At 43.6% G+C, this 23,822-nt stretch overlaps 1 protein-coding gene across 1 annotated transcript in view; it reads left to right on the top strand.

The window, feature by feature from the left end:
* ptpn4a (protein tyrosine phosphatase non-receptor type 4a) overlaps nt 1-23,822 on the top strand; it is a 74,573-nt gene that overhangs the window by 29,768 nt on the left and 20,983 nt on the right. The window contains exons 2-10 of the mRNA XM_063499933.1: nt 494-648; nt 8,983-9,090; nt 10,275-10,317; nt 10,920-10,998; nt 12,476-12,520; nt 13,542-13,594; nt 17,409-17,529; nt 18,553-18,640; nt 19,608-19,696. Of these exons, the coding sequence (XP_063356003.1) occupies nt 511-648; nt 8,983-9,090; nt 10,275-10,317; nt 10,920-10,998; nt 12,476-12,520; nt 13,542-13,594; nt 17,409-17,529; nt 18,553-18,640; nt 19,608-19,696 (764 nt within the window). The 5' untranslated portion in view covers nt 494-510. The remainder of the gene's footprint in view (nt 1-493; nt 649-8,982; nt 9,091-10,274; nt 10,318-10,919; nt 10,999-12,475; nt 12,521-13,541; nt 13,595-17,408; nt 17,530-18,552; nt 18,641-19,607; nt 19,697-23,822) is intronic.

Genomic DNA, 23,822 nt, shown 5'->3' with positions numbered 1-23,822 from the left:
AAGATACCATCACACGTGCTGTGGTTTTTGAAGCTTCCATGTAATAAACAGGACAGTTTAATAGGACAGCATGGCCCCGGTTGTTGCATTATTCTTCGCTGACGAAATCTAATCGCCTCTTAAAATAATAAAATGTGTCATTCTGGGTTGTCCCGTGAGCGTTTGAGGTGGCGCATCCCCCTGGCAGGGAATCTGCCGCTTGCGTATTGACATTCTTTTCCCATGAAACACTCGCTCGCCGATGCTTCGACCTGCTTGCACGGGCTTGCGCGGCTGCCGTCGCTGCGTGCCGTATTGTGCATCTGTTTGTAGATGGATCGAGCCTGGAACAAAGAGGTTTTTGTCCCCTAAAGCGCACCTTAAGTTTCGTGGTGTTATGCATTCATTACAGGCAATTTTAGATCTTTGGCAGATCGGACCCTGATCGAGCCCCGTTTTGGTTTTGCTCTCACTCATCGTTTTCTCCTCTGTGCTGTGTCCTCTCTCGTTGCAGACCCTGGTAGGAGCGTGATGAGCGCGCGCTTCCGCTTGCCTGCTGGCAGATCCTACAATGTCCGGGCGACTGAGCTGGAGCGAGACAGGCAGCACACACAGGTTGTGTGCAACGTACTGCTGCTGGACAACACAGTCCAGGCCTTCAAAGTCAATGTAAGTAAACCCCCTTCAGTCCCAACCGCCTTGTTTCAATTGTGAGTGCGAGTTAAAAGCACATGGCAGAACATTACTTTTGTTTTTTGTTTGTTTTTTTAAGTGTTTTCTCAATAACACTGAAATTGTTCCCAGACGAAGACGATCTCCTGTTTATTCGTTCTGATGAAGACGGTGGTCTCGTCTGCTCTTTTTCTTTTTTTAGAATTGAAAACTACCAGCATCAAACCCCTTCCCCTTTCTCTCAGACCAATTTTCCTACATACCTTTTTCCGTTACTGTGAATTTCCCCTCAAGCCCACCTCAGATTCATCTGAGAGTCGGTGGGGGAAAAAAATCCTTTGTGTTTCGACACATTGGCAGACATTTAAAACGCAGCCCACTCTCTCTCTCTCTTTCTCTTGTGTTCTGATGATACTAATGGGTAGGGTTTCACTTGTCCCGCTGGCTTCAGTTTGTTCCATTTCTGGCTTTGAGGTTTGATCTCAGCGGTTGATCAGTCGGTCTTTATCTCGCTTTACAAGCATTCAGTCTCACGCAGGCGATGCTCGAGGGGAAAATAAAGCAGGGTGTCTGTAAGTGAGCGCGGTGCGTGCGCTTCAAACCAGGTGACGAGCCAGCTTGTGACTGATGTTACGGCCATCTGTCACGGCTCTCTCCGTCTGATCGAGCACCGTGACAGAGAGACACAAAGTCAGTCGGGAAAGTCCCTTTGAGTCACAGCGCAATTCGTCTAATAACATCCTCTCAGACACATCACTTCCTGTTAGGGTTGAGATTTGTGTTTACTGAAAGAAAAGCACGAATGACAATATGAACATTATATCTGATGAGTGCTGATGTGATAATGAAGTCGTACTTTTTACTCTGTGCGTTATTCCACGCTACTTTGTAACTGCCCGTTCACTTCCTGTCACTCTTGTCATGCAGATGAGTCTGAGCCATGTATGTAAAAGACCGTCTGTGTGTTCAAGCTTAGCCGAATGTGAGAACTTCAATGTAGTGTGAGCTCTGTCGGCCTCTCTGCCAGCTTCATTGATCAGGCCCCCGCAGCAGCAGTAACTTCCTGGAAGGACAAGCCATCCCGAGAGCAACAATACTTCTATTGATCCTCTCTGTGGCCGACTGGCCGTGACTCCGGCGGAGAGTGAAAATCCAGAAGCAGCCTCTTATTGTCATGGGAACCGTGGGGGCTCGTGGTGTGCGAGTGTGTGGGTTGGCTGTGGGAGGCACATGAGGGGCTTGTATTGATGATCGTATAGATGGAAAGCCGTAGGCTGAAATAATATCAGTGTAAAGTGTTATTCCAGATATTGTTGTAGCTTTAGAGAGCGCCGAGCGTAATTTAAATGTCGTCTAAGGAAGGGTCGATGAAATTTCAAGCATCGAGCGCTTGGTTTCCATCATTTCTTGTCAGTTTCTTGTCAATTTGTTGCGCTTCAGTTTACGATGGAAAATTCAAGAAAAGCACCAACGATCAATGCAACGACTGTATTTTAGACAATAACTCAGCAAGGTCAGGTATTCTGATTTACGTTCAGATATTTATTGTAACTTTTGTCTTTTAATTGCATTCATGCTGAGCCTTTTTTTTTTTTTTTACGATTACGTTTTAATTTGTAATTTTCAGTAACTGTGGAATTGCCCTGTTTTCACATTTAGTTTGGGGAAGAAGCCTCTTTAAATGTCAATGTGTCACGCTTTCATAAATTAATGAACAACAGCCCCTGGACTTACAGTTTCTGCACAGTCAGAACATTTCAGATATTATCTGTGTAGTTCTCACCTACGTAATTGAGACTCACTTAAAAACTGCCTAGCAACAACACTCAGCTTACTTAATTTTCAGGAAGAAAAATATCAGATCGCCTCCTCCTTTTGCTTCGGGCTGTTCCATCCTGCACGCCTGCACGGTGCAGGTACCAAATTTCATATTCATAGTTTGCAACCCACTGCAGAAGTAGGAGAGACCTGCCAGAGGCATTCATCGCTGAGTAATAGCTACACCCATGTCGTCATCGGAAACACGATCAATAATAAAAGCAGTTTTATCTGCGTTCACCTTACGTTCAGACTCGGCGTGGAAAATGAGTCAAAAACCCACAGCAACCATCAGTCACACCAGTCAGTCACCACTGCAGCGTTTAATAAAAAAGAAAAATACAATGATATCACGTGTTATCCTCACATATCCTCACATGCGTGCTTGGAAAACCCACCTCCCCACATACAAAAGCAGGGTTAGCAGCATGGTCAATTCACAGGAAAGCAGAACCAAAGTAACCACAATACCCAACATGAATATTCAGCTGTCTGTAACAGCTATTTGGTAATCAGGCAGCTCTTAACAAAGACCCAAGTTACTGGGTTTTTTTTCCCAGGCTCACAGTCAGTCTTTCGTTTGTCACACATGTGTAGAAAGCACCACGTGTCCCAGTTTGTTTCATTGAAATCACTACATTTAAATATTTAATAAACAAAAATGTCTGTGATTAGGTAATATCCCTCTACTCTACTGCTGTACTACATACAGAGATCAATGAGTTGAAATAGCACTGGGATCATCTGCCCAGTAGGCACCAGTTACAAGAGAAAAGTACAATAACAAACTTAAAGTATAAACCATCAAACTTAAAAGAGCCAGCTGCTGTAAACAAGCTAATCAGAGCTACACACTACTGCTGTTTTCTGTTTTTATGTGTGTACCACAAGGGCAGTGCTGTGAACTAAATTTACTTAAACACACTAGTGAGCAGACCTGACTTCAATGTAACAGCAAAAGCTGAACTGGCATTTGTCAATGAAGCGCCCAGCCCACTACAACTGATTTAAATGGCTTTAAATGGGGCTTATTGTGCCCACATTTCTCTTGGACACTCTGACTGACCCTCAGTGTTAGCCCAACATTATTCCATACCATACCCACTTTATTTATAAAGCACTTTAAATGCAGGCACAACAGATACAAAGTGCTGTATGCACACAATAAAAACGATTATGAAATAAAAACGAGTTAGTGCTCACACTAGGTAGAATAATGGACAGGCTCCGCCCCCTCTGAGCTTGGATTTCTGTTTCTGTTGGTCAGAGCTCAGAGAGGTAAGGTGAGGCGCGAGCGTTTAAAGATTTGAAAACAAAGATAAGAACTTTGAAATGGACTCTGCACATGCAGGCAGTGAAGCGCCGCCACGACAGGTGTGATTTGCTCTTTTTATTTACGTGTTTCTTTTTGAACCAGCTGTAGGCGTGACTGGAGTGTGCTTGTTAGTTATTACATGCCAAAAATCTTTAACCCCAGATGTTTGTATAGATCCATCATTGAGCTCAGCTTGGTAACTGCGCTTTTCTTTTTTTATTGGAATTTTAGAGGCCAAGCAGAGTTTTTGCCACCTCTCCCCCTTTTCAGTTATTGTATTTCTTTTTTCCTTTAATGGGACTCCATTGACTCAGTGTTTCTGTTTAAGAGATGCCCTTAAATTCCTTCTGAAGTGATTCCTGTTCTTTTATTAATGCCTCATTTTTAATTCCTGATCAGTTTTCTCTGTGGAGCCAGAAAGAGTCGATGAGCTTGGAGATGTTATTCTGATGGAGTGAACAACCACTCGCTCTTGACTTCTCACTTCCTCCGTGTGTTTTGGTTTTTGCAGCCAACGACAGGACAGCAGAATTTGCATGTGTTGTTGTAGTGCTGACAGTTTCATGGAGTTGGTTATGCTCGATGGTGAGAAAAATGAGAGTGTAACAGTAAACGGTTCGCTCCACCTCTGTGACTGGAAGAGCCGAAATAGTGAATGCAACCACACTGCTTAGAAACCAGGGAGGTGTGAGAGAGGTGTCACACTGCATGTGTGGGCAGGATGTGCTATACGTGTGCGCTCTCGCATGTTTCTTGGCCTCAGCACGACGTCCGTTTTAGTAGACGTCCTTTGTTTTAGGGCTGTTTAAAATCAATATTAGCAAAACAAGGCTGCCCACTAATTTTAAAATGAAGATCACTGTTTGGTCAGACGAGTTTTCACCTCCGTTGTGCATCAAATGCCGTCGTGCTTTTTGGCATTGACCCGGTGTATTAAATGAGGGCTGGTGCTGCTCATTCAGTGAGGTGGACAGACGTGCAGAGATCACAGATCGGTCCCTCGGTTCTCATCCTGAAAGTCTGTGCTGAGTTTACTGGAAAAGGAAGACGGCTATAGATGTCAGCGCCTCCACCTTCACGTTGTTCCTTTCCTGCCTGGACAAGCTGCCTCATACTTCCTGAAATTCCGTCATTCTTTAACACACACACACACACACACACACACACACACACACACACACACACACACACACACACACACACACACACACACACACACATCCGTCTTGTGGGGACATCTAACTGACATAATGCTTTCCCGAGCCTTTTACCCTAACCATGAAAGATGAATGCCTAACCCAACTGTAACCCGTCACTAAAACCACATTTGGAGTCTCAAAAATGCCTTTAAGCTCGTGGGGACTGGGATTCTGGTCCCCATAAGTATAGTAAACTTCCTATTTTTGGTCCCCACAAAGATATGAATACACGCTCATGCACACACACACATTGACACACTCAGTTGTTTCCTGTGGAAGGACTTCAATAAAAATGTCACATTTTTTGTTAACCTGTCATAAAACAGTGGAATTTCCCCCTGAGTGTTTGATGCTCGATGGTCCGCTCCCCTCCAACCCCCCTCGGGATGAACCCCTCGGGGTGACAAACTTATCAGAGCATCTTTTTTCCCCCCTCTCTCTCACTCTCTGCCCCTCCTCTGCTCTCAGCCAATCTCTTGTGCTCTGATTGCTCTCTATCACCACGTCTCCTTCCTCTCTTCATTCTCACGCACACAGACACTGTTTCAGTCCGCGGTGCGGGTGAAGGGCACAAAGAGGGTTTGTCTCACCCGGTCGCATCGTCAATCACTCCGTTTCTCTTCTTCCATGCTTCCTCTCTCTTTCCCTCTCCGTGGCTCAGTGACTTTCTCTCTTCTTACGTTTGCATTCTTTCTTTTCTTTTCTTTTCTTTGAAAGTCTTTCTGCATTTCTCTGCTCTTTCTGACTCGTCTCTCACTGAGAACTGCCACATGAGCTGTCCAGAACATGGAGCTGCTGTTGCCATAGTCTGTGTAGCTTGTTGCGTAAAAGTCCCGAGGAAGCGTGCGTGTGTGTGTGTGTGTGTGTGTGTGTGTGTGTGTGTGTGTGTGTGTGTGTGTGTGTGTGTGTGTGTGTGTGTGTACACGCTGGTGCTAGTCTCTTCTGGTATTCTAAAAGCGTACGAGCCAAATGTGCGATTGCTGTAAGAGCAAACAGGCATACATTGTTAAAAGTGAGCCAGGAATACACACAAAAGGCAAGCATGCCCGCTCACACACAGACACACACACACAGGCGATGGGTTTCCTGGGATTGCAGTGTAAAAGTGCACAGAGGGCTCCCACATCGAGCTGAAAAGCTGCTTCATACAAAGGAGAAGCATAGACAGAGTTTCTCAGGGAGGCAGCAGACACGTTTATCAAGAGTCTCAGAAGGAAAGTGTCACACGAGAGGCTAGCGTCGCTAGCTTCCTCATTCTCTCGGTCAGCCGCTGTCAGCTGGCTGTAATCATCAGACTTTTCAGACACTTGGGCTTTCCACCAGATACTTCAAAGCAGCCAGAATTTAAAAACTGATTTTATATCATCCTAAAAAAATTAGTATATTTCAAAAGCCCTTCTAATGTATTTAAGGAGGCATTAATAGAGTTTTTAAACTGGCCCATTTTTCCAAATTTAAGGTGTGGTGATGATGGAAGGGAAATGTAAGAGCCTTGATGTTGATGAAGCGCTGCTCCCTTCATCTGTCGCCACAGCAGATCATCTGCATCCATCTCACCCCATCCCCAGCATCCTCTGTCCTCCTTCACTACATCCATGAACCTCCTCTGAGCTCTTCCTGTATTTTCTTCCCGTCTCCAAACCATACATCACAGCCATCTTTTACCTCCTGCTGCTCCCCAGACACTCGTCTCCTCCAACTCCACTCTGCCTGTACTCTCTTGTTCACCACAGTTGCTTTGGATCGTTTCCTCCTCTCTCTAGTGCATACCTCCACCTCTTCAAGCTCCACCTGCTCCCGATGCACACTATAGATCACAGTGTTGTCTGCACGCATCATAGTCCACAGAGACTCCTTCCCGACCTCATCTGTCAGCCTGTCCATCAACACTAAGAACACTTTGTTTGATTTTGAGGAAAAACATGTTTCATTTGTTGGTTAACGCATGGATTCAGGAAGAGACAAAATATGGATGAAGGACATCCCACTTTTCTTCCATGTTTATCCCATATTTCATATTAAAATCACAGGTACTGGGAGCTAGCGTTGGTCGTTTTCTAAGCAGCTGGGCGCAGTTACCTCAGTACGAGTTTGAGTCATAAGGCTATTAGAAGTGAAGGTGTCCCATGTGACTAATATACTTCAGAACCATTGAGCTAGCTTGTGTCCTTCCTCCTGTTGTGTTTGACGCCTGCATCAAGCTCTTTATAGCTAACCTCCCAGCTCGCCTTTTATAATCAGGGAGGCGCTAACATCGGAGACGTCCCGGTTTTTGCAGTCTCCCATTTCTCTTTCAACTCTCAAAATACGTGCATGCTGAGCTGAGGCTGTATATAAAGCATCTCGACATCACTCCTCGACATGGTTGTGATGCTAGCAGATGAGCTAACAGTATAGAATACCAAATATACCGGCTAATTAATGCTAGTGAGGAAAACGTCAGAAACTTGGTCAACAAAACAGCAGCACTGTCTTCTTGGGCCTTTAGTGGTGTTAACCTCACAGGTAACAACAGCATGTGTATTTTGAAAAATGCTCCAGAAAGCATCAACACAACAGACGCAGGGATGAGGTCCAGTTCGGTGACTCGGGCAGCTATCGGCTAAAACCACCAGGATGCGTCTGCCTGTTAGCAGATGAGTTATGGCAAAAATGATCACCCCTGCAGACTTGTGATGAAGGGTAAATGCATTATTGATAGCAAAGCTGTTTCTATAAACATGTTTATCGGTGATGTCAATCTGGGCTCTTTAATATGGGAGGCAGCCTCGGGTGGGCTTTAGAGGAACAGCAGCCACAAAAGGGCCGTTTGACGCCTTCCACAGTGAAATATGAATTTGCTACTAGAGTAAACAACAGTGAGTTGTTTACCAGGTTTTAATGCATTATTAAACTGCAGATAAATATTTTTTTAATTAAACCTCTCATGCTCGTTTCCAGCTCATGCTGCCTGATAAAACCTGCTTCAGGTCTTTGCACTTTCTTATTTTTCTGATTGGTGGGCTTCTTATTAGGATGACCACATTAGGGATATCCGCTCTCTTCATGTTCTTATTTTAAATTTCTTCTAATAAGCAATAAGCACATAACTTGACAAAGACAAGGAAAGCCTAACCGATCACCTTCGACAATGTTCTGACCAAATTAGCTTTGTTTTCCTCTCTGCAGCACTCCTCTTCTTAAATGTAGCCATGTTGAATTTTTCATGTTCACCTGAGTGTGACTGGAAGGCCAAAAAGTCACCAGTTCTCTCAGTACACCAGCAACTCACACGTAACAAGGCTTTGACATTAGTAGATTGCACACATGCAAGTTGTCCTAGAGGGCTGCCATGTCAACATGTCAACTGTCAGCTAACATTGTGTCTGTTTGCCCCACACACACAAACAGTGCGTTGTAAAACTGTGTCAGCAGGGCAAAGGGGAGTGTGTGTGTGTGTGTGTTCTCCCATGGGAGCTCTGATGGAGCCACACATTTGTGCCCTGCCTCCTCCTCCTCCTCCTCCTCTTAAAGTTGCAGCAGATCAGGTGTGACTTTCTGCCCCACTTGTGATCCTGTGGTTTGTCCTCTCACCCTCGCTGTTTTCTCAGGAAATGATGTGATATTAATGATGCGTTTGATAAGTGATTTCTCACATTTTACAGCCTTTTAATTGGCTCTCTGTGGACTCTGTGTTTAAGGAGAAATCCCCCCTTTCCTCTTCCTCCTTTTTCCTTTTAATCCTGATCAAAAACCATCTGTAAACTAAACCTGCTCACCACTTCGCTTGAAACTGATGTTTATCTCAAAGTCTCGTGGAAGCTTGAGTGCAGATGGGTAGTTTCTGTTTCTTGTTTTTTTTTTGTTTTTTTTTAAACCTGTCGACATCAGTGACTCTCACATGAAACCTGTTTCCAGGAAGGTGAATCAAGGAGATCGTGTATACAACTTTTGTCTATCATATGTTGGTAGTAAATAAAGCTCAGCTTGGATGACCGTGTTTTCCTTTGTTCTCTGCAGAAGTCGGATAATGGCCAGGTGCTGCTGGATGCTGTCTTCAAGCACCTGGAGCTGACCGAGAGGGACTACTTTGGCCTGCACCTGACTGACGACTCATCAGATGCACCAGTTAGTATGACAGCTGTGTGTGTATGTGTGTGTCTGTGTGGACAATGAATGCATCTTAGTGTCGTTTCCATCTGCATCATGTTAGATGTCAGAAGCACTTTTAACTCCGAGTGGGTGAATTGTTTTCACTCAGGGATGGGCACTTTCTGTGGAGTGGGGCTGTATGAGGTTGTGATCCACTGTCGGTCTGTGGAGCACTGATGGGCACTGAAACTATGCAATGTGTTGCTGGGTAAAGATCAGCAACAAATTCAACTTTATCAACCTAAAGTTTGAGTCTCGCAGGCCAATAGACTGATCCTCTGTGATCCTCTGGGCGCTCTGAACACCTGTGGTGAGTGGTTTCTAGCTGTCACTGCGTAAAATTGATTGCAAAGAGGGCGCTGCACCAAAATCCTCCTCGCGATTGCTTTGGTCGATTGCAGATTGCTGTGGCTGACTAGTCTTTAAAGACTAGCACTAGAAGGTTTGCCTTCAAAGTAAAAGTTCACCTGACTGCTGCAACCAACACGTTTAAAAAGGTGCAAATTTCACTTTAACATTCAAATAGTCGTGCAAAGTACGGTAACAGTTGCCATAACAACCCGATGACGACCTGATAACAGCCAAAGAAATCACAAAAGAGTTTTTAGTGCAGCATCTTATGTCTCTTAGCAACCAATTTCACCTAGCAACTGCAAGCAGCCAGTGACGGAATGCTCACTTTACCTTAGCAACCAGTCGTTGCCAGGAGGTTGCCGACCGGTCTCTGTGAAGGACGCCTGAGAGAAACCAGTATCAGTTTAATGGTGCTGTGTTTTTAGGGGATTTAAAAGAATTACATTTGATCTTTAAAACACGACAGACCCGCCTCCTGCTGCCTTACTCGGTTAGCTAGTTTCATTATAGTTTGACTCTGGCATTTTGGTAAGTTAGGTCACATGTGTTTACTAAAGAAGTGCTTCATGTAAAGCAAATTTAAACTGTGCTGATGGAAAAGAGATAATCTGATCCTGTATTTTGTTGGGAAAGTTGGGAGTTGATAAAAGCTTGTTTAATGACCAGTGTGATGAAATTAAATCATGTCTGTCTGTGAGTAATGATCTGTGTGTGTGTGTGTGTGTGCGTGGCCACTGGTAAATAATTGAAGTTGTGTGTTCATACTTCATGGTGTCTCTAAGTGTCTCTCTATCAATATTTTACAGCGCTGGCTGGATCCCAATAAGCCCGTCAGGAAACAGTTAAAAAGTATGTGAAATCCACCGCACACACCAGCTCAGCTAATTCACTTCATCCTGCAGCCAAACACGTTCACTCAAGTCAAACTCCATTACACGATTTTTATTATTAATTTTCTTCCCAGCTGGTTGAGGCTGCAGCGTGGTCCCAGCAATGGTTAAAAATCCACTCGCCACCTCAGGCTGATGTCTCTCGTCCACGCTGCCATTTAAAATTCTGCCTGTGCTTTGAGCCATTATTAAACTTTATTTCAACTCCGCTCTTGTTTTTAATAACGCGTAATATAATATGTGACGTGTGGAACAATTAAGCTTGAGTGGAATCTGCAGTCCTCCTCCAGCGATGATTGAACTGCGCTTCAACTTTATTTCATGTCGATTGGCTCATTGACAAAAAACACTGCAGCTTTGTTTCTTAAGCAGCACGAGTGTACATGTGTGTTTTACACTTATTATTAATTATCCCATTATTTGCATCACTAAACAAAAATACACATGCATAATGCTTCCTAAAGAAGCCCCTGAAAAGAGAGCACATGTTCATTTATATCACAGACTGACACTCTCCGATGAGCGTTTCTCCCCTCTAACTGTTCGTCCCTGTTTTTCCAGGAGGGTCTCCCCATAACTTAAGCTTCAGAGTCAAATTCTTTGTGACAGACCCCAATAAACTTCAGGAAGAATACACACGGTAAGAGTTTCTAACAACACCACAGGCTAAAAACAGCAGGAACCACTCAGTTTGTTAAACGCTGACATTAAAGTTCACTAACAGAGGAATAAAGGCTCAGATCTGCTCCTCACAATGAATGAAGTGTTTTTGTCATTTGACAGAGCGTCACAGAAAGTGCTAATCAAAGCAGAGCAACTCGAACTCGCTGTATTGATGTAGTTTCATTCAGAAATGGAGCAATGATCTCCGCGAGCAGGAGCTTTGCAATGGAAATGGTGTTTCTGTAGATTTGTTAGTTCTGCGTTCAGGGTCAGTCGTCAGTAATGGCATCAGCATCAACAAAACACACACCATCAGTAGTTCGTAGCAGGTGTTTAAACACGCTAATGCAAAAAAAAGTCAACTTTGATGCTCTGAAGTGTTTCAGTCTGAGCAGCAAAGAAAGAAATTTTCTTTGTCCAGAAGATTTAGGGACAGGTTTACGTGTTGGGACATCCCAAACTGGGTTTTGGCATTTAAAAAAACAAAACAAATAAAACAGAGTACTGTCTGATTGCGTGTAAAAGGTGGGAACTCTGATGCTTGATGCTGAAATGAAGCGATCTATGAGCGCTGTTTTGTCCCGTTTAGTGAATCTGACCTGGCTGCAGACCATTAAAGGGAAACAATGTGTGTAGTTTTTAATAGGAGAAAGATACCTGTACTGGTTGAGATGCTTTTTTGAGCCACACACAGCTGGAAACATCAGTACAGTCCCGGAGTTCCCCCCCAAAAGAGGGGATTAGTAAAAAGGGGATAAGATTGCCCACATCAGTTTTTTAAAAATTCTGGCATGAAGAATAAAAAGATTTAAAAACAGTGACCCTAACCCCAATAACAGCAAATTGATCCTCTGGATCTGAGCTTTATTTTCTCTCTTAATGCAGATCAAGAAATATTTTTTAAAAAGCATCTTTTTCTAAGATAAAATGTTCTGCAAATGCACTGTCTGCTTTGTGCACGTGCAGAGGAGCGATCGCAGCTCTGCAGAGATCGTTTCAGCCTCTCTGAGCCTTATCTCGGTTTTGCACAGAGCTTGTAAAAGTGAATAGAGAGCCTTGGATCTGACATGCCCATTTGATGCATTGTACATTCAAGTCACGTTTAACAAGCACTCCTGACAGCAGTGTAGTACACAGAAAAACCTTAACAGTGTTCACCCTCAGGTTTGAAACTATAAACCTAAACTATATATATATATATGTATAGTTTAATACAGCTTTAATGTCTGAAATGGTCATTAAAAATCTGCATGATGTAAGATTAAGGCAAAAAGACCAAAGCCCTGTGCTGTGGGGGGTTCCTGTACTTCACATCCATCCCGCAGAAGTTATAACTGTGATAATGTTCCCACCAGGCCAGTGCTGTGTGCTCGTCCTTACATGACAGTATCACTACAGCTGTGCTGGTGTTTCACTGATGACTTGTCCTGATGCTCTGTGTTCCTCCCCCTCAGGTACCAGTATTTTCTGCAGATCAAACAGGATCTATTAACTGGAAGGTGAGTGTGTTGTTCTTTGTGTACACAGTGTTGCTGACTCAACTAGGTGGAGCATTCTGCCTCAGGCCAAATGCACTCATACAGGTGTGTTTACGGCATGAGAACCATTATGTAGATATTTTTAACAGGCCTACGTTTTAAAGGGGATTTCCCATGTTTTTATTTTTGGACCAGGGTAACTTTGCATGACTTGCAGTTAATCCGTATTTTTATGTTACTGGGCCTTGGTGCAGCAGCGTAGGTCATCTGAAACAAGCTGCTTTAAGGTTCCCCTCCGCTGTAAGCCGGGGGTGTCAAACATGTGGGTCGCAGAACAGGTCCGGCTTGCCAAAGAGAATAGTTTGGCCCTCTGAAAGTCGTGAATTCATTATTAAGTATTTGTAGATCAACACAAGCTCTTTAAATCATGAAGGATGTAAAAATCGTGCTGTAGTTTAATTACAAAAACACATGGAGGTAAAAATAAAAGTCACCTTGCGTTCATTTCGGGGCGTTTTCTCATTAAACGCTCATTAACCGTGAAATATCAGCACAGGTGAGCATCCTCTTCTTCGTGGAGGGAAAACGAGGGTGTTATTATGCGATGGTTGCATTTGTTCGACCCCATAGATCAGATGGCGTTGTGAGTGAAATCGAGGTTGACACCTCTGCTTTCAGGCAGCCTTCTGATTGTTGCACAGTGGGTCCTGCTTTAAAGCCAAGATGTGGGTGACTGGAGGAAATATGAGTTAATGCAGCGCACGTAGGCTCATTGGGCATTCGTACAAGCACTCACGACACGCTCATTATCCATTTTGTCAGTGAATATAAGGCTCACTGCTTCCTCTTACTTGGTTCTTCACACAAACTCGAATAGATTTTTTTTCCCCTCCACATTTCTGTTACTGTTATTGGTGATAACTAATCTCTGCTCTTTGAAATGAACTGTAATAACTTTTGTATTGATCCAAGGCTGAAACATCTGTTTAATCTGTGTGAGTGTGTGTGTGTGTGTGTGTGCACGTCTTCCTTCGACTTCCAGATTGCCCTGTCCTCACAACACAGCCGCGCTGCTGGCTTCCTACGCCGTACAATGTAAGTAGCGCTCCCTCGGTGCTCCAGTTCTACTTAACAATGGAAAGGCAATTCATTAGGACTCTCTTTAGCTGCACACGCTCTTAAATGTAATGACTGTGGTTGCCTGAGTGCATTTATAACTGCTGCTCTGAAGCCATTACATTTCAATTAAGCCACGTGCTGATATTTGATATTAACACCAGTGGTATAAATATTCGATGAGGTTGTGGCTTCTCTTTACAAAAATGGCTGCTCATAAATAACGTGCAGAGGTGAAAGTGGTGAGAAAGCCTGCTGTGATGGTGCTCCTCTGCAACGGCACCAGCTCCGTCCGCTCTGAGATGCTGTGGGTGCATCAAACGGGGAGAATATATAAACTAGACTCTCAACATGAAATGTTTTACCTGAAGGTTTCTCTTTCTTCACCCTCTCCCATGATGTGCTGCCCCAGTTTTAAAGCGTTTTTCTTTGTTATTGCGTTTCTGTGTCGAAGACTACTTTTAAGGAGATTTTCACTTTGCCATGTGAGAGCATTTTAGGCTCTTTGAGCGTGTTTTTTGACGCCGTTGAGGCCCCATTTTAAAGACGCCCCTAAATTAATTGAATTGTGAGAAATACCAGATACTGGACAGGACACTGTGGCGATTTCATACCTGAGTTTCCTCATCTGAGAAACTGATGACCTTAAACCAGAAGCTGATGGTCAACAACCACAATGGAAACAGTTCAGTCACCAGAGAAGCCGATGTCCATGTTTGTAATACTGCATGGCTCAGAGACGCGGCCACTCAGTAAGAGCCTCAGAGCCTGGTTGGATGGATTTAACTCTGGAGCACCCAGAACAGTTCAGTAAGCCAACCAGGGAACACAGCAACGTCTGATATCTGCTTTGTGGTTTGGACATCTTCTACCTCTTGACCGTCCTACAAGGTGCTGCTGGATGGAATAGAATAGAATAGAATAATCCTTTAATTGTCCCACAAGGGGAAATTTGGTTGTAACAGCAGCAAAAAGACACATATACAAACAAACAGTACACAGGACACAGAACAGAAACATACACAATTTTTCTTAAATATTTACATTAAGGACAATGGTTACTATATACAGAGTATTGTACAGTTATTAAATTAAATAAAAATAACTACAGATAAGAGGCAAACCAGGTTGTAGTGCAACTCGGTTAATTAACTTATTGCAGTTACAGTGCTGATGTAAACATCTATGTTTGTTGGGAGCAGTTCTGATTGTACAGTCTGACAGCTGCAGGGAGGAAGGACCTGCGGAAACGCTCCTTCATGCATCTAGGATGCAGCAGTCTATCACTGAAGGAGCTCTGCAGTTCAGCAACATTTACATGCATGGGGTGGGAGACTCTGTCCATCAGAGATGTTATTTTGGCCAGAGTCCTTCTGTCTCCCACCAAGCAACCGATGGATTCAACAGAACGTTGGCGTGGATCCTGTAGATACTCGGCCGTCACTCGGGATTGTCTTACGTGGAAACCTCTAGTGTCATGTGCCAATGTACTGTTGCAGCAGTTGTAACAGGTCAGCTTGGTGGTATTATATACAGCAAACACTTATTAGCACACTCCATTAAATAGTAGCATGCAGCTGTATAGCTTAGAATGCTGATGCAATAGTCAGTACACTACACGCCAGTGGGACCAGGCTATTTTCTGGTTTTCATTGCTCTGGTGATGCGTGCATAGACTCAGTCGTTTCACCCTTTCATGCATTTCAGTAACTGTTGTGCAATATTTATTAGCTTCAGGCTCAACACAGTTAGCTCGGTTTCACTGGTGATGGCAGAGCAATGCAGATGCTCTGCTGCCGCAGCAAAGCAGAGGTTCAGCACACAAGTGTAAATCAAGCTTTATGCAATAAAGCACATACGACTCAGTCGCTAACAGCATTTCAAATCCAGCCGCTCTCAAGGGAATTTGATATAAAAAATTAAATAATAATCAAGTTTATCTATCTAATCAGATCTGTTAAATCCACTTCTGCACTTGGCTTGATGTGATTACCTTGTGCCTTACTTTAGCTGTTCTGGAGCCTCATTTAACCACTATAACTGTAAAACCCACTGACTGCAACCTGTTCATTACTATATGCAGACCTGCAGACTAGGCCATTGCAGTCGATGTTCAGCCCCTCCTCCCCCGATTTATGTGCTCGTAAACCCCCTCTCTTACCTCGTTCCACTCTGCCTCCCTCTTCCTTTCAGCGCTCTTCCTCTATCACATGTTTTGCTGGGAATATCCTCAGCTTCAGTATGTAGGTCACAGAGCAGATTTGGCCTAGTCTGGCTGAATCACACTGCTACTGCTTTTACACACGCGCACACACACACAGATACAGAGTGTAGCTAGGTCCGTGTTGTCACGTCGCTCAGTGCCAGCATAGATTATGAAGATACATGTTCACTTTTGGGGAAAAACTGTTCAAAGCAGCTGTTATGCTGCTAATTCAGTTAGCTCAGTCCAAATGCTGTACTCACAGCTCTAAATCCAACACCAAAGCTTGCACTCTGAAAGAAAAAAAGGCAAAAAATTACTGCCTGAAAACCAAAAAGTTCAAAAGAATTTGAATATCATCCTAATCTTACCGCAACTTGTACAAACACAAGTATCCACATTGACATATACACACTTCTATTAAATTACCTGCAACGTGAGTAAAATCCTCAGTAGCATCATTATAAGACCCTTGAGCTCAAGCTAGTATCTCCCACTTTGAGCCAATCGGCAGCTGAGTATGGATTTCACATCAAGAGATGGATCCACAAAGAAAGATCAGGTTGACGAGCCTTTGAGGTTCATTGACCTTCGCGCTGAACCTTGGTAAAGAAAGAACTGCAGCTTAAAATAAAACCAACCTTAAACTACTGTATGAAACGAGAGCTATTGACCACACACACACGTCCCTGGTGGTGTGTACACATCAATAAAAGAGAGAGCTAGAATTGATTGGTTGGTCAATATGCTCAGGCCACCAGGTTTGTAGGTTAGTCGAGAGACTGCTTGAGTGAATTGATGGTTTTAACCTAGAGAGCTCGCTGGATTCACTTTGAGCTCTTCATCTTAGAGCGCTTTGAAAGCTATCAGAGATCTGACAGTTATTATTGCACTCATCTGTTACTGATGTTTTGTTTTTGAAGGATGCCAGCTATTCCCATTTCCAACTCTGTGATGTTTCACATTTGCTCTTTACTGGGGCTTATTGCAGTATTTTAGTCTGGCCTCTGTCTGAAACTAGCAGATTTAGCTCCTCTCCCTTTAATGACTCTCTCACTGCTCTTCTGATTGGCTGCCCCTCCTGACAGAATATTGAAACATCTGGTGGGTGGGGTTTCTGGGCTCAGACGCAGAGCATAAGTTCTTCACACACTTAGTTTAATGTGTTTAGTGTGAAACCCCAATTGTGACAGTGTATATAACAGAAAAGAAGGTCACTTTAAGATATTTTACGTGTTGAATGATGAGGTCATTTTATTAAATCATGAGGTATCTGGTGTTATTAACAAACATCCTCCTGATGTGTTGTAAAACTAAGTGCACAGTTAGTACTTAGAGTTAGTGACTCCACCAAAGTAGCTTTGCATGATTAAGTGTTCAAAATAATCCTTATTCGTCTTGAAACAAACTCTTTTGCCAACTTGTTCCTGATTGGCTGCCCCTCTCTATCAAAAGGTTTGAACAGCAGTTGGGTGGGGCTAGTTGACAATACACGGATATATCCACTCCCACAGATGGATATGTCTGAGCCAAGAATGGGGAAAAACTGAACATCCTGAAGCCTAACGTGCGTCTCTCTTCTCTTTCTAGCTGAGTTGGGGGACTACAGTGAAGCAGAGCATAGTCCGGGCTATCTGTCTGAGTACTCCTTTATCCCAAACCCCCCTCAAGACTTTCACAAAGAGGTCGCCAAACATCACCAGCAGCACAGGTACGCTTAGACACCCTACAACACACCTGTGATTTTGTACAGCTTCGTGCATGTGGAGGCGGAAAATCGAAAATTGATTCTTTATGTTCATTTTCAGCACCTACACCATCATACTGTATATTAGGGGTCACGACTAAGGGCGTGGTTCCCGTGTAATTAAATCAAATTTAATTGTTATTTATAATTACCTGCAAACACTTAAATGTAGGTACAGTCGAATAATGACTGAAACCAGCCCTCCCAGCTCATTGTTTCCTCAGTGGGCTGGGCACTTTGATGAGTGACGAAACGTTTCTCCCACTGTAAACGCTACGTCCGGATGAACAGAATCAACCTTTGGAGATCTAGCTTAATTTATTTTTCTTTCATAATCGCTGTTCAAACTAAACTCACAAAAGGAGTGTACAGAAAGGAGTTTCTGCTTTCCTGTAATGTACCTGGAAGTTAGGCGAGGTCAAGCAAAGGTTAATCCATAACACTGAACCTTAGAGTACAGTCACGATGAAAGATGGGGAAATATTGTTTGTTCTTCTGCAACATTATCAAGAAATTATGCAATACTTAAAATCACTTGCAGCATAATTGGTTTCTATAAAATACCTGTAGTTATGCAATGTTTAAAATTACTCATGCATCCCTTGAACAGACTTGCAGTATAATTACTTCTTTGTTTCCTGTCAAACCCTGACTGGTTACGGCAACCTTTAAGTATTTGTAGGTAAATTTAATTACTTGTAATTTGATTACAGGGGTGTTACACTGTTAGTTATGGGCCCTTATTATAAGGTGTTACCAAATAAAGTAGAAATATGTAAGACTGATGCATATGGCTCACATGCTGCAGATGTAATGACCTTTTCCTTCTGCCTGGCTCGTTTGTTTGCTGCTTTTCTTTCTTTGTGCATTTTCCGCCTCCATATGTCTAACACACACCATGTCGTCGTCGCTGCTCCGCACGGCCTCCCGACGGCTGCTTCACCCTCTCTCACTCTGTTTATTTTTTCCTCTCTCTCTCTCTCTCAGCGGTCTATCTCCGGCCGAGTCAGAGTTTAATTATCTGAACACAGCACGCACGCTGGAGCTCTATGGGGTAGAGCTGCACTATGCAAGGGTAAGTCTGTTAACGCCTGTGTGTTAAAGACTGTGTTACAAAGAGTTTGTCCTTGCTTCTGGAGCATTACGGTTTGTCAACTGCAACATTTTTACTTCTTTTTTAATTCCACCAAAGCTTGGAGGCCTGTTAGACATGTCCACTGTCTGTGATCTCACTCTAGCCGTCTTGCTTCCTTCCCCTCCCCCCCCACAACAACCGCGAGCAGTTAGGTGATAATCCAGACCCACCCTCAACCGTTTTGCTCAAAACTGATATCACAACGTTTTAATCTGTAAAAGGTTTCCCTCTTTCCCGCTGTCACAACGTGGTTCATACACTGTTTTCACAGAGCCAATCACGTCTGTGCTGGGACTGAGATCAGGTCTGTGGAGCTGCAGCGTGTACAGCTGACGTTGATGCCCACACCCTGCAGAAATGCCACACATTGGCATTCAGCTCTCATCATGTCACCAACAGATAGGAGCAGAGCAGGAAAACCAGCATTTAATCCGTATTTGTGATGCAGTTCTTTTTATTTACGAGCTTCCTGACTAATTAATCTGCATTGTGTTATATTCATGTAGTTTCACTTCACAGCAGCGAGCTAAAACACTCCTATGCTAACTTAAGAGCTGCTCTAGCCTGTTGTAATTTCTAGCTGAGGCAGTAGAGAGTGGCGCTCCAGCTGCTGAAGGAAATGAGAGCAGTGATTTTTCAGCTGTGTTATTATGGGATATACAAACGGGACTCGAGCATGGATTAAATGTGACGGGCAGAATTAAAGTATGAAATGCGTATGAGAGCTATAATCATGAAGCTCAGTTTAAAACTGTGACTCTGTGTCAGATTTAGGAACACATACTTGGTTTACATCAGTGAGGAAGCCAGTTTTACTCTCCTCCCTCCTCTGGGTCTGTTTGTGTCTTCTCACCTGCCTCCACCTTTACCACGCGCTCCTTCACCTGTCCCACTCTCCTCTCCTCAGGACCAGAGTAACACAGAGATTCTCATCGGGGTGATGTCTGCTGGAATTGTGGTTTACAAGAACAGGGTACGGATCAACTATTTCCCATGGTGAGTGACCCACACGTCAAGAACAGAAGATCACTGTGTGTGTGTGGGCTCAGTTTCTGTACTTTCCTGTGTCCTTTAAAATACAACAACGCAAAGTAAGAAACACACGTGAAAAGCAGAAGTGACAGAGGTAGTGTTATGACTGGATTTACATCGGGTTGTTTTAAAGCGAGGTTTCAAAGGGAGCTCTGGGGAATCCCTGAGGATGACTACCCACTGGGATGCTCCCCTGAGTTCTGCGTGACTTCCAGGGTGTTTGCCTTTCCAGTGGTAACAGGAATGCCAGTATGATGCTCTGTGAGCATAGCTTCCAGCTGGCAGCGAGACTACAACCACAACAAGTTGGAGGAAACCGAGATCAGAGTTGAGTGGTGGTTGTGTGTCATGGGTTTTGTGATAACACTTGAAATGTGAGTTGTGTGGTTAGAAGAACCTGTTTTATCCTGTTTTAAGTTGTATAGCATAACATTACAAGTGTGACTTGTAAGTAGTAAGAATACAAGGAGCACTGAGCTTAGACGGAGCTTTTCCCATTGATGTTGGTGTGATTTCTGTAGCAATAACGTCTAGAGGAATTTGACTGGTTTAATTCTTACCCTTCACAAAGCCTTTAATGTTACTGGATCCAACTGGTTGTGGTTGAAATCGTGTTTCAGTGTCATTTTCTGTCTCAATAGCTTTACAAATTGAGAGAAAGTGCCGGGGAGGTTCCTCTGCGCAGGCAGATCAGATCCTTTGGGGCCAGCCTTTTGACGCCACTGGTCTAGACTGTTCCTCGTGGATTGGCGTCACTGAAAGATGCCTCTTTAGTACCTGTTTATCCGGTAGTATTGCTTAACAGGGAAATAAGAACTTTTAGTTTGCAGTTCTTTAATTCATGTGTAGACTTACATAAAAGGAGGACTTCCTCTATGATATGTTTAAAAATGTGACGAGGTTCCTCTGGTCAGAACGTGTCCAAAAACGACTCTAAAACTGAAGGTGTGTGGACCTGTGGCATATGGGATTCACATGTGACTCCTCTCCATCGTTTACTTTCAGTAAAGCGGTTGGTCAGGGTGGAATGAGTTGCATTATCAGTGAATTTGATGATGAATGAACAGATGAACAGGACAGGACTAAAGAGTACTAAACCCTGAGGGACACCACAGGGGGGGCAATCTTTCCCTCGGCACACCCAGGAAATCGGATAGTTTTAAAAATTTAGAAACTACATATGCTTTTTGAAACATGTGCGTATTCCTGTAAACATCGTGTATTCCACTTATTATTTTTGGAGTATCAAAAAACCCAAAAGACGCTTATGATCTGAGGCTTCAGTTTCACCTGCTCGGAGCCAAAGATCAAGGTTGTTTGAAAGCAGCTCTGCAGCCAGCAGAGAACCTGGCACGTATCCGATGTGGATGAAAAACGGTGCACTGCTGGGGGAAAGAAAGAAAGCGTACTTCATTGATAGTTTCATACTCTGTCATTTCCTCCTGCCAAATTTGCCCTGAACTGGGAAATCAAACGGTGGATGTTCTTGTCACAAATCCACCTCTGCGCCTATCGGTCTGCAGTTCCTCTTGTACTGCTTCCAGGAACCCTTTTTGCTGAGAAATGGGCTGCATAATATTTTGGAAACCCCTCACATGGTGATTATTGACATGGCATATTAATGTTTAAGCCTCTGTTGAGCTTTTCTAGAATTATACAGATGATTTCACCAGATTTTTCTGGGAAAGGGGGAGGAGGGGGCTTGTGTGAAACTAGGTTTCCTGAAAATATTACAGGCGTCAAATCTGCTCTCTGTCTTTCTCTCTCTGTCCTGCTTTTGCTTCTCTCTCTCTTTCTGTGTCCAAGTCACTTAATCTCATCGCTCTTTATGCCTTTTGCTCTCGTTCTCTCTGTGAAGCATCAGTTCTTGGAAATCTCCCATTCTCTGCTGTAGCATTGTGGGTGGTTAAATGTTAATGGGTGCTGAGGGTGGGAGATGAACTACTCAAACCTCTGTAACGCTGGAAGATGTGTAGGCTTAATACATCCTGAACACACTCGCACAGCGGCTGGTGTGTGTGTAGGTGCATGTTTTGGGTTTTTTCTAAGATGAGTTTGATTCGATGGAAGGATTTTGTATTACAGACATTGCGAGGCCTATATTCATAAATCTGAGCTCTGAGGTCTTTCCATTTGGGCCACAGGAAAGCCAAACCATGAAATCTTAGGGTTAAGACTCTGTTTCCGGTTTGAGCGAGTACGGATAAGTCTCCGTGGAATGAGCGCTTAAGCGAGAGAAGCTGATGCAAAGTCGTCCTGAGTGGAGGAAAAATAGGCTAAAGGAAGTGTGCGTGTGCATCCAGTCTGTTGAGCTAAATTTAGAGACCAACAGCGGTGTCCCCAACAGCTGCTGACTACCATGTGTGAGAGAGGGAGGGAGCGGGAGAGAAACATTATAGTCAACAGCATCTCTCGGCCTACGCTCGCCGATTTTTCTTCCCGTTCCTCTTCTTTCTGTCCTCCTTTAACAGAAGCTCGCCGTTACTGCGTCCGGTTCCCTCCCGTCACACCTCACGCCGCCTCTCCTTTTGCCTTATCGCAGATCGATCTGTCAGATGAGGCGGGGTCAAGAGAGACATTTAGATTTCTGCCTCTTTCCTATTTCTGTTCACAGCAGCCTGACAAATGAGCCACACTTAGATGGGGCATGACTCACGCTCTGAGTGTGTGTGTGTCCATGCACGTGTGTGTGCGAGCAAGTATGTAAAATATATTTAGCAAGCAGCGATGAGTCACAGCAGCAACAAAACTAGAGGAAGGGATTAGGTTACTCTGCTCCTGCCGCTCATCAGCAGACTTTCTTACTGTGGTCACGCGTGTGCGGTTTCTGAGTCATCTTTTATAGCGTGTGCGTTTCAGGTAATGCACAGATTGATGAGGTAATATCGGCGTGGTTAAAGCCTCGGACTCTCTGGTGTTGGCACGGTCTTTAGCCCACGCCCTCAAGCTCTGGCAGGAGGTCAGAGGTTAAATGAACAGTTGATAGGACACATGAGTCAGCCAGCTGAGAAGAAATGAGAGATTTGCTTTTCAGAGGAGCTTGGGTCAGACTTACAGAAGATTGTGGTGGAGAAGCAAGCAGGAGTACAAAAGCACTGTATGAGAACCAGAACCAGCTCCAAATTGATTTAATTAATTCAGTTTCTTCTTAAAATGTAAATATTCCACGACAGTTTAAAACTAAACTTGACAAAACCCTAATAAACCCTAATAAATCCTTAGCATAACAAAAGAAAAATCACCTGACCGTGGGACCAATCCCAAAGGATTTTATCTGTACACTCAGATCTTATCTTGTAAGTCTAAGAGCTGTGACTCCTGTCTGTTTAAAGATGCACTGATTGTAAATAACCTTTCGCGGCTCACCTGCTTTGCTTTCATTGAGCGCTTGTAGCTGCCGTGTGGTCACGTATTGGTTTCTTGTCTCGGTCATAATTTCAGTGTCTGCATACATCAGTTAAAGTAGGTTTTGTGGTACTTTTTCCCACAGTGCTCTTAATTTTAAGCCTTAATGGTATCCTTTAAGACAGTGGTGTCAAACATAAGGCTGGGGGCCCAGAATTAGCCCGGAAAAGACTTGAATCTGGAAATGTGGATGAGGGGATAAACTTTGGACTTTTAACTGCATTAGGAAGTTTTCCAGCTTTTCCTGCTGATAAAGACCTCATTCATGGCCAGTCATACAACACCAAACTAATTAAGTCATAGATAAAGGATTACATGACAGAAAAAAAGAAATTTTCTGTGATTGAACAAAAACTTTGTTTTACAGTAACAGGACTGTCCGTCTTACTTCTTACAGTTCAAGCCTAAAAATTTGTGCTGATAGATTCTTTAATTTATTACATCAGCTTTTCTTATTGTGTAGAAAAACGGAGACGTGCTGTATGAATTTGAACTTTCTCATATTGAGCTCTCGCAGGGGTTAAATGGTTTCACTGGTCCGGCACAGCTAAGATGAGTTTAGCATCCCTGCTCTAAGATGAGCTATAAAAATATTCACTCACACTTCAGTTGTACTGTTGATTTTTTTTAAACCCAGCTTTTAAAATTTAGTTTAGTTGGGCATGAATCAGAATCAGAATACTTT

This window comes from Pelmatolapia mariae, linkage group LG16_19, assembly GCF_036321145.2.
Source record: "Pelmatolapia mariae isolate MD_Pm_ZW linkage group LG16_19, Pm_UMD_F_2, whole genome shotgun sequence".
Lineage (NCBI taxonomy): Eukaryota > Metazoa > Chordata > Actinopteri > Cichliformes > Cichlidae > Pelmatolapia > Pelmatolapia mariae.
Note: the sequence above shows the minus strand (reverse complement) of the source record. Positions and strands in the feature narration are given on the sequence as shown.